Source organism: Lichenostomus cassidix, chromosome 1 (genome assembly GCF_008360975.1).
Source record: "Lichenostomus cassidix isolate B80296 chromosome 1, HeHo_3.0, whole genome shotgun sequence".
In the NCBI taxonomy this organism is placed as follows: Eukaryota; Metazoa; Chordata; class Aves; order Passeriformes; family Meliphagidae; genus Lichenostomus; species Lichenostomus cassidix.
Window position 1 is genome coordinate 7,823,246 of NC_139479.1, and position 11,653 is coordinate 7,834,898.

General features: G+C 45.2%; 1 protein-coding gene across 1 annotated transcript in view; it reads right to left on the minus strand.

Moving 5' to 3' along the window:
• The window catches only part of TSPAN7 (tetraspanin 7), an 82,464-nt gene extending 71,074 nt beyond the window's left edge, over window positions 1–11,390 (minus strand). Inside the window, exon 1 of the mRNA XM_085049173.1 lies at window positions 11,230–11,390. Within this exon, the coding sequence (XP_084905299.1) occupies window positions 11,230–11,310 (81 nt within the window). The 5' untranslated portion in view covers window positions 11,311–11,390. The remainder of the gene's footprint in view (window positions 1–11,229) is intronic.
• Window positions 11,391–11,653: the final 263 nt, after the last annotated feature.

An 11,653-nucleotide genomic window follows, 5' to 3' on the forward strand; every position in this document is an offset into this window, starting at 1 on the left:
AAGATGTCAAAGTGAATGCTACAACATAATAATTATTACAGTTAGGGACTTAAAATAACTGACTCACAGCTGTGCCACATCTTAGACACATTGCCAGACTTGCATCAGTGGCTCTGTCTAACAAATGGATGTGCCAACTACTATTTTTTAAGGACTACCACTGGTAAATAAATCCAAATATTTAGTTTTGCCATAAGTAATTGCACAATGCTTCTTAAGAACTGAGGAAATATAATATACAGCTGTCAACATTGCAAAAAAATCCCATCTTATCAACAGGATGCAGCTAGGGTCTATTTTTTTTCTGAATTTAATCCAAACAACATGCACTCTGCCGTGGCCTATGATGCCAGCCATAATACTCAGCATTTATTCATCCACCAGCTGGTTCATGTGTGGTCTCACACTACACCATCTCATCAGCACATGGGTAAGTCTTTTACTCTTGCATTCTTTCATAGAAGCTGCAAAATTTGAAACACAATTCCACCTCTTGTAGGGTCCATCTAAGCTTCAGTGGAACCACCACACCAGAGGATCACACACCTTCTTGTAAAATGATGTTGTGCTGCAAAATCATGGGGTAACCAAGAAAAGTCTTGAGGCCAAGAGGCAGAATTTAACTTGGAAGAGGAAGGGGAGAAAACTTTATCCTGCTGAGATATCCAGCATGGAAATGAATGATAAACCCTCCCAATCCCATGTCTGTAGGAATTCTGTGGAATCTAAGCCAGAATAACTGTCTGTTTCACTGAATGTGAATATTAAGCACAGGTGAGTTTCAAAAACCACTGCCTGACTGCATGAGACCGTTTGGCCATGTTTGTTTCCCACTGAATTTAAGCAGAGCAAGATGATGTTGCAAGAGATTTTACACTTTCATATGGACCAAACTCAGTCCACCCACGTGTGCCTATCAACCAGAGCTGATATAATTCCTCTTGAAATGTCTTTATTTCATATTCTTTTGCTTACCAGTATTGCACTAACATATGATATAGAGCAAATATGTTTTAAAAAAGGAAATTTTACTGCCACATAGACTTGGGCTGATCAGCTGGTGAATGGTACTAGAAGAGAAACTGGGTAATTTTCTGTTCCTCACTGATGAGCTGGCTCTTATTCTTATATAATTAATAACTGGATTGATTACCTAAGAGCAAAGACTTAGCACGAAGTTCTTCTCTATATCCTTCAGGTTTAGAGGTCTGCAATGTTCAACATTTTTCATATTCAACAGTGCTGGAAAAAATAGGAATTCATTTTGGTCTAACACCTGGCATGACACTGAAAAGCCAAGCACTTAATGAAATTAAGAGAAGAAATCAACTAAGTGGTCATGGTTCAATTATATTCTTGATCATTTGGGGATTTCATTGCTCTAGGAAACAGCCCAGCTCCTTGCTTTAATACTGGATATTCTTCACAGCACGGGGATTAATCCTGTCTGGTCCCCCCAGCAATCTGAGGTCAGTGAGCCGGGGGGAAGGGAACACATTAAATCTGATACTTCTGTTAAAAAATAGCTATGGTGCAGCATGCTCGGGTTTCTGTACAACAGGGACCAGGTTTGTTTTGTGTTAAAGAGTATTACATGCATATCATGCCAGCTCACCGAAACTGAGGCAAATTTTCTGTATCGTTCTGAACAATTCCATGAGCTGAAAATTCTCCTTACCACAGACAAACCTATTTTGAGTACAACCATCTTGTCAGAGAGCAACTAGCTGCTGCTTACAAAACACACAAGTCCTGGGAGTGGGAGGTTTTATTTTTGTTGCTGGTTTCACTTGAAAAGTACACAAGTGCTGGATGAAATACTGTTTATCACCACACCGGGTGGTCCAGCACATCTCCTGCAGTTTGTAATTTCGCTGGCTGGTGAGCACAGAGGGACAGCCAGCCCACCCCACACCTGCCTGGCAGTGCTTTCACTCTGTTCAGGAGGCTGCTGGCTGTCCCCTGGCTGTGGCAGGAGCCACCCTGGATGGGACAAGGACCAGTGATGCTGCCTTGCACGTCTCTCTGGTGAGAATGCCAGCAAACACAGCTGAGGGTGGGTGAAGTCAGTGCTGAGCAGCGGACAGAGGACACTGAGCTGCCCTTACCATGCTGGGAGAATGCTCAGTGAAAGCATTGCTTTGAGGTAGGGAGACCAACGGGGAAAGATTTAAAAAGGAGTATTTTTTCCATAAGGAAGTATGAAGTATTTATCTGCAAGGCCATGGGCAAAAACAACAGTTGTCCCTTCCTGCCAGTGAGAGTTTTACAAAGTGCTCTGAAACCTGAACAGACATCCTGCACATACTCAGTAAATGCAGCAAGGTCACTCTGCCTCCTAGAAGGCTGTATGTGTTCCCAGTCCTGCCTGCCATGACAGAAATAAACCTCTGAGGCTGTCTCCATGAACTACTATTTTTTTTCCTTTTCAAATGGTGTGACTTTCCGTTGGAAAATCCTGATTTAATCCCTTTGCACCAGCTCCTGTTTTGTGAGAATGGGAAGTAAGGAATACACTGAGGCTTGGCTTGTATGTTCCAGGAAATAATAGGGAAACATTCCTGACAGTCAAGTCCCTGATATCTTGAGGTCCTGGCTCTTTCTTCAAGAGTTTTTAGCTCACACTTGCTTAGAAAAAAAACCAAAACCCTGAAGACTGCAGGTGATGAACAGATGGCCTGTAAGTTGTTCAGGGACAAGAGAGATCAATTTAAGCCTCTAGGTTATTTAACCCACACGATTTAATTCAGCAGTTTTCCTGAAGCATACTGGAAGGAGGAACTCAGTTCCAGGTAACACTCAAGCTGATCTCAACATTCACCAAGCAACTGCACACTGGATTGGCTTCAAATGACTCTAATGCTCAGCTGAACAAAAGAGCAGCCCTAGCCCAGCATCAATGACCTGTAAACACAGAGGAAATGAAAAAAAAAAAATCCCTAAACATGCAGTAATATCAGCTGCTGGTTCCCTATAAGACATTATTTAGCAGGTAAATTGAATCATGCTCTGTCTGCAATCAGTGCACACCACAGAGCAATAAATGCTACATCCACAGGGCAGCTGCACCAGTGAAAATGAACCCAGCCATAAGATGCAGCCATCAGGGAAAGCATCAGGGTACTGGGGGCAACTTATCTCTATTTGTTTCCTTTTTTTTTTGTTTTCAAAGGGATACAGAAGTGACATGCACTTAATTATGTTCCCATTCCAAGCCTAATTAGAGCCAGTTAGATGTTAAGTACTTTTGAAGTGAAACAGGAGGATTGAGTTTCTATCTGTTCCTCTGTTAATGCATACCTGGAAAGTGTCCTCCCTTTTATCTTAACCTATTCTTGCAAGAATGAAAGGCACAACTTGCATGACACATTTTTGGTGTTCTGAGTGTCTTCTGATGCAGTGGTGGCCACAGCAAGTTGTAATGAAAGTGCTCTGGGCAGGAGACTGTTAGGGAACACAACAAAAATCAAGGCATCTTCCCCTTTTACCTTCATTGCAGGAAGAAGAAAAGAATTTCAGTGTTACCTGGCATATTCGGGAAATTCTCATTTGTCTGAAAACTTTGTATTTTTAGAATTTCCCAAATCACTGACTAAGTTTTTATCACTGAGAAGACCACCTTCATCAAAAATGTCACGTTTTGATTTAGCTCCCGTTTACTTTCAGAAACATTCAAAATGAGCAATTTTTCATATTCTACTGCCAGAAAAATGCTGAAAGGAATTTTCCAAACACTTCAAAGTTGCTTTCCAATGGAGGCCAACCCATGAGAAATGCTGTCCAAATGATTAATGTTTCTAAAACTTATCAAATGACTAAATCAGCATGGCTTAGCTGAATCTTCAGTTGCAGGAGATGTATTCAGGTCCTTGCAGCAGGAATTTCTCACGTGCTAAGGGTGAGTTGCAAACATGCCTTGCTGGTGGCATTCAGTGCAATTTGCTGTTCCTGTGCACTGCATCCTCTGCAGCAGTGCCTGTAATCCCATCAGGAGCAAGATCCTGAAGGACTTGTCAGCTGAACTGGTAACTTCAGTCCTGTGGCAGCAGCAGGTCTGAGCTGATCATTCCTGTTCAAAGGCATTAAGGCACTGAGTGGTTATATGGGTCAGAGAGCAGGGGCTTCCTTCTCTTCCCATTCTCAGGGAAATGAAAGTGCTCCTCTTCCCCTGATATTTACAGGGCTTCACTCTCTCCTCTCCTCCTTCTCTGCAGCACCTTATAAGCATTCCAACCTTTTCCTTAGGTCTGCTCCCAAGATCCAGAGACTTCTGCAGATTAAGTCTATCATGTCATTATTCACCCTGTCACATTCTCCTAGAAATTAACCTCTTAAAACAGGCCATTTTTGAATATAATAATGAAAAAATAACATTTCAGTTTGATCCATCCAAATCCACATTCAGCCCAAACCAAACCCAACCTTTCCTCAAAGCTCTCAGCAAATACCTCCCTGAAATAAATGATGGCAAGAGACAATTCCAACCTTCTGCTCAGCCCAGGCTGCTGGTGAATGTGGTAAATCCTGCCTGGCTTTTGGGAGAAGGTCACTGCCAGTATCACACAGTGACCAGCCACCAAGTGAACTCAGCACAGCAACGCAGAGATGGGAAAAGAAAAAAACCGAGAGGGAAGGGGGGCTGCTTGCTTCTTTTAAAGATTTTAGCAATGTCCCCAGAAACACAGAGATGAGGAAAACACATCTGGAAAACATCCTGCAAAACACTTCGTGGAAATTACAGCAAAATTAGTATTAACAGCATTAACTTCCACTCTTTTATTACAGCTCCTAAAAATCCTGTGTCCTCCTCCCAGAGCTCAAAAAACCAGCTCAGCTATGAAGTAACAATAATCCAGTAAGACACAAGTGTGCCATGCTTCAGAGTCCCTTCAGTGCAAGGGAAATTCAAATGCTTCCCTCTCCTAACCCAGAACTGTTATAGAGACAGATCAGCCATCTGCCCAACACTGGGAGAGAGAGCTAACATGGAAAGAAGCCCATGTGAAGGATCTCTTCTCTGAGAGATGATTAAATACTAATTAATAGAAATGAGCCTAAAGAAGTAACATTATGCAAATAAAAATGGCTGTACAGTTTGTGTCATCTGCTCCCCACAGTCACTTCTGGAGTCTTGCACGTTATTCTAAAAATTCAGTGGCTGAGGTTTGCAAAACAAGGTTGAAAAGTGCAAATTTGGTGGCTGCAGAAGGGACTCAGCACTACAGCAAAGCCAGCATCTCTGTAACAAGCATCACTGGGCTTAAACAGCATGTGAAAGATTGAAGGAGATGTTTCTGCAAGCTCACATGGACAAAGAGCCTTTCTAGATATTCATCTATTAACTCACTGGCACGTAAATTTGTAGGACAGTTGCAACAACAGAAGAAATTATGATAAAAACCCAGAGATGGAGACAACTAACGGTACCAGGTAACCTAATTTCCTTCTCTGACAGCAGAGGGAATTGATAAATAGTCACAGAATCAGAGATAAAATCAGATTATTGGATCCATTTTAAATTCCCTTGGTTTACCTACGATAATTGCCTCCGTTTCCTTGACAAGCAAGGCTGGAATGAACCAGCATCCAAGGACTCTACTGCTGTTTTGAAGGAAAAGTGCTAACAAGGCCTTTCCCTGGAATTTATACTTACCCTGTTTGGGCCACACAACAGGTTGCTCAGACCACGAGTAAATGCTAAACAGCCAAATGTTTACTACATATACAGCAGTACTCTCCCACACCCTCATCCCATCTCCTGTGAAAAACAAGGGCTCCTGCCGCTGCTTTTTTGTGATTTCATCCTGTGTCTTCCCAAACAGAACTGACACAACTCCAAGTCACCCATTATTCCCCTTCACCAGACCAAACTGACCCCTCAATGTCAGTAAGTCACCATTCCCTAACTACAGAACCGTCCTGATACAAACTCCAAGGTCAGGGGGTTGCACTTGCTGAGACACAAGCACAGCTCCACAAACAGAAAAGGAGCATTTACCCAACAGCAAAGTCAATTATTCCATTAGATGAGGTGTGCAATGCTAATTTGTACCATAAACACACAATTTTCAGGATGTGAAAATTCCCACCAAAAACCCCACTAAACTAAGCCAAGCTGGGTACACATGCCAAGAAAGAACTTAGAAAACTGACTCTGGAGTTATGGTTTCAAACACCATCTAGCCTTTTTTTGCTGTTGTTTTTCAAATCCAGTTACTTATTTAGCCAACAGAATTCACCTTGGGCTATGCTCACTAGAAACACCATTATCTTTAATCTTTCATGTATATCATTATGAGAGCAGAACAGGAAACAACTGACTTAAGGAGGCAACTGCATGAGGTTTGTGCCTAAACAATGGAACACCTCAAATCTGCCATGATGGGGAGAGGCTGTGCATTTTTGAGAGCATAGATTTTTGGGATTTCAGGTAACTACATATGAATAATAATATTTCTTTCTAAAAGTACAGCAATGTTGACTTTGCAATCAAACGGAACCACCAAAAGATTGAGCAATCTAAGCCACATGGGAAAGCTAAAATTTTCCCAAAATATTTCCTTTAAAACCATCTGCTAACATATATTTTAAAAGAATTAAAAAAAAAAAATACAGGCATGGTAAGAGGTATTAAAAAGACCAGAAACGTGCAGGAACCAATGCAGAAGCACTGGAAAGAAATTTTGGGGAGAAAACCAGTAATTTCAGCAACCCTGCTAGACACTAATAGGGAAGATGACTGATGCCACTAGTAACTCAAAGGGACATACAAATTAAATCTCACATTATAATGCACAGCCTAGATCGCTGTGTTTGAGGATGGGTCAGGAGTTGAGCCATAAATCAGTGTTCCAGAGCAGGCTGCCACACTTGCTCTTTGTCTCGGCGATTTCCCAGAAAACAGCTTTGTGACTCCTGGAATGGTGGGTGAGTTCCCCTCCACCCTTCTGCCACAGCAGGAGGACCAGGAGCTGCCTGTCCAACACCAGAGCCATCCCCAGCACCCACCAGTGATGTCCTTTTTGGGGAATTCTGAGAAGATGGAAATGAACTTCAAAGCAGAGACCAACACTTCCAAAATCCCCTGCTAGAGAATCCCTGAGCTTGTCACCCTTCAAGGGGCCAGCTCCAGACCCCTGACCTCCAAAGCAGTGACACCACATTCCCACAGCCACCAGAGGAACTGGCTAAAAGCAGAAGAACTGTAGGAAAACATGCAATTTCAACGTGGTTTAGACTCAGCACCAGCTGTGGCCTCACAGCCAAGCAACACTTACCTGTCCCACCCCACTCCAGCCCATGGCTCTCCTGCCACCTGCTACCTCCCAAGGGGTCACACCAGGAAAAGAGCTGTTTTGAAAGCAATAAAACCTTGGAAAACCAAGCTACCACTACTGCAAGCAGCTACCTTAGTTCTGATTTTGTCACACAGCAAAAGACAAGCCAAGTTCTGAGAACTTAATGAAGTCCCCAAAACACTGGCTTTGGAAGATGCTCTTCGGATCAGTGACCCACCTTGGAACAATAAATAAATGGAAACTCTACTTACATGCTTTTATTACATTAATTGACAGCAAGAAAACCCAATACCAGCAGGACAGCACACACAAAGCACTCATTTGAGGGCTAAGAGTCTCAGAGGGCCTAGAATCAGAAAGTAATTGCTTTGCTACGGTGCCTATTTGGGACAACAACAAGCTTTGCATGGAAGACAAAACCCATTTTCCTCAGCCATATAACTTTAAGAACAAGTGTGTGCACCCTTAAAGATCCTCCCAAAACACAATGAGGCAGGCAGTTAATTTGGTAACAAAATATATTTAGAAGCCTGCAATGAAATATTAATTAAACACATGTTTTAAGACAAAAGGTTACTTAAGTACTAGATGAATACAAGATACTGAGGGGTGCTTCAAGGTTTCTCTCTCCTATAAAGAATTCACTTAAAATTCTAATCCAAAATTCATCTTCTCTTAAAAACAAGACAGGTTATATCTCGGATTCCTATGCAAGCAATTTATGATACCCAAAAGGAAAAAATAAAAATAGCTAACAGCCAAGCAGAGCTTTTATCGCCTTTTTTTAATCTACTAGTTCCAAACCAGATACAGTCAGTACAGAATTCTGATTAGGAAAAAATGGCTGTTGAATTTTTATTACTACATCCCTTAAGGACCAAAAGTGGTAACCTTAGGCATTTAATGTGTTCTATGAATAACAATACATATGAGCACATAAAAAGCTTGTTATCTCTGTTTATGGAATTTTTTTACCATGTTGATACATTTACGGAAAGAAGTTGGGAAGTATGGTGAGGGGGAGGAGAGCAAGCTATCAAAATAACAAATACCATTAAACAAGACCTATTTGGAAAGGAACAAGCTATGCAGTATGAAATTTGAATGAACCTTGTGGTCCTAAAGCTCCCATGAAGTCAGTGCAGCCTCATTTAATGCTTATACTAAAAACCTTCACCTATATCCATCTTGCCCAGTGATACAAATGCAATTCATATTTAACCCTGACAGAAAAATCACTTGTTAGGGGAACATTCTGAGTACACAGATTTTCTTGTTTTATAAACAATGTAAAACACCGAGAAGTCCTTCATGGATGGTTCAGAACAGCTCATTGGATGCAAAGAAGCATCTTCTCCCCGCTCCCTCACATCACAATCCATAACCACCTGACCCAAAAAAAAAAAGGGTTGCCACCACACACCACCCTGCCACAGGACGAATTTCTGCCCTGGGTTGCATCACAACTCCATTCCCGGAGCTAGAAAAAAAACCCATACAAACTGCAGCTAAGCAACGCAGAGCTTTCTCCTTCAGAAATCAGCTTACAGCCTCTCCAAAAAATGTGGGAAAGCCGTCAGAATAAAAATTTACAAACCAGCCATTTGTGGTGCTGGCATGGTTTCCTTCTGGTATTTAGATCAGTCCAAGAAATAAATTTTTAAAATAGTTCCTCCAATAGAATCCTTCCCATATTTTCAGCTCTGAGAATTCACAGGGACTGAAGTTGAGTTACACTGACTCTGGAGCCAGCAGCTTCTGAGAGTACAAAAATCACCCCAGAAAATTATGGAGGGGGGGGTTGAGGCAAGTCCATGCATCCCTCAGCTCTCAAACTTGCCTGCAGAAAGAAAATGAGCATACAGCCAGAGCACATCATGTTTCTGCTCCCCCCATGGCAATAGCTGCATCCTGCTCCAATTTATCCTCAATGGATTCAGAGCCCAGAAAGGGGACAAAAACATCAATTAGTTTTTGCTCTTCCTTTTAGCACACAAGAACTGATAAAGACTTAGAATCTGCTGTCAAATACTATGGATCTTTACCAAACCCTTCGCTGTCTTCTCCCACTGAGACCTGCCTAGGTTTCCCTAGGCTGGTGCCTTGAGAAACCAGATGCAATAGCAAGCATGACTCCTCATGCTCCTTTGATCATGGCTGCAGGACTCTGGCTCCATCCATTGATCTCCTCCTCCTTTTCCAGGCTCAGGGAAGAGGACAGACAGAGACTCTGGCACCCGTGGGATGTTAAGCAACTGGAAGAGTGGGCCATGCCCTTGGAGAAGATCAGGGAGCCTGACCCACCGTTCAGAGGGTAAGAATTCGCAGCAGAGCATCCCACCAGCACAGCCGTGCTGCTGGAGCCCAAACCAGAGCTCAGCTGTGTTATTTACCCGATGAGGTCCCAGCTGTCAACCTGGCCTGGCATCATGACAGCCTCCGGCACAAATGCCCTTAGCCAGCTGCTTGGCTCGATGTACAATTCTCTCTTTTTAAATGAGATTAGCGTTGGTGAAATGTGCTAGCTCAACGGGCGTGCTGAGCTAAGTCCTCTGTTTATTCGGGCTACAGCACATACAGCGATTGCTTTTTAAAAAAAGACACAATTTTAGGATGCCGTGAATTCGCCTGAGCTCCTGCAGCTGCTCACTCATCACAGGATGAAGAGGGGTTTCTTACAGATCTGCTGAGAACTGAGGACTGGAGAGGATGAATGTTGAAATTGTGGTAAGTATATAAACTTAGCCACCTACCTCCTTGAGACTAATGTGATGGAGCAGATCTACTTGCCAACAAAAAAAACCCAACAGATGATTCCGGCTTCCTATTCATTTCAGTCATCAGACACATCTGCTGCTACCAAAATTATTGAAAAGGAATGGGAGGGATATATTAAATATTGGGGGGGTACGAGGGGGTCAAGAACATCGAGGTACTGCCATAAGTATGAATTAGCAAAATAGATTTTGGTTATGCTTTAAAAAAAAAGCCAACAAAGTTAAAGTTAAAACAGTTGGAGTCGCATGTTTACTGTAAAGATGTCAAACGTTATTGCCATGAATAAGCAATTCTTTGTTTAGAATGCATTTTTAAGCAAGAAGACGAAGACTTGAGTCACAGTGTCTCACAGAGCTACAAAACCCATAAAACACAGCCCAGCTCCCCCGGCTAGGAAGTGCCAAGTGCCGATGCTGTGCGGAGCAGGTCTAACTGCACCCAGCGGGGCCATTATCGCTGCTGTCACCGTGTGCCATCAGAAGGTCTCCAACCTGCCCATCGCCCGCGATACGCGGCTCCTGCCCGGCATCTGCTGACTAACAGGCCGGGAAAACCTCCAGCGCCCGGGGTCGCCCGAAAAACACGGGCCGGGCTGCCCGGCAGGCGATCGCGGCAACTCAATTAATGCATCTGGGTCAGGAAGATGGTCTGCGGGAGCCCCAGCCCGGTTACGAAACGCGGCAGCGCGGCCGGGCGGAGGGCTGGCACAGGTAGGCGCTGGGAGGGGGCTGGGGGTGACATCCCCCGCGGCCAGCCAGGGACAGGGATCGGCGGGCACTGGGGACACGGTCCGGCACTGCGGACACGGGCCGGCCGGCCGGGGGGCGGCGGGGATGGGGAGGCTGTGGCGGCTCTCGGGGAGACCCCCGCAACTTTCCCCCGCGGGGGCTCGGGGGGATGTGCTGGCCGCGGGAGGAGGCAAACCCCATCCTTTTTTATACACAGATATGTGTGCGAGCGCATCCATGCCAGCGTGTGTGTGTGTGCGGATCCATATTCCGGCGGATGTGCCCGTCCCCGCTCGGCCGGCAGTGCCAGCGCTGCGGAGCCCCCCGAGCCCCCCGAGCCCCCCGCCCCGGGCAGGTGGGTGCCGGGGGGTGCCGGGCTGAGCCCCCCGGGCCCGCTGTGCCCTGCCGCGCCGCGCCGCACTCACCCAGAACACGAAGGAGTAGATGATGAGCAGGGTTTTCAGACACGTTATCACGGGTTTGGTCTCCATTCTCCTCGATGCCATAATACTGAGATCCCGGCTGCAGGCTGGGCGCGGGAGGAGCGGAGGAGGAGGGAGGGCAGGGGGAGGGAGGAGGGAGCGGGGGGGCGGAGGGAGGTGAGCTCAGCGCCCTGCTCGCTGCCGGGCTCACCGCGCCTCCTGCTGCCGCTGCTGCCCACCGGGACCCCCGCCCAGGGCAGCGCAGGGCAGGGCAGGACACGGGGGCTCCGGCAGCATCGGCCGCGGGGGGGACATTGACTGCAGTATCTAGAGGAGCGGGGGCTGGGGGCTTTGAAAGATGAAGCGAAAGACACCCCCCGGCTGCCCGCTTCTCTCGGGAAGGTGCTCGGAGGCGTTGTTGGGCTGC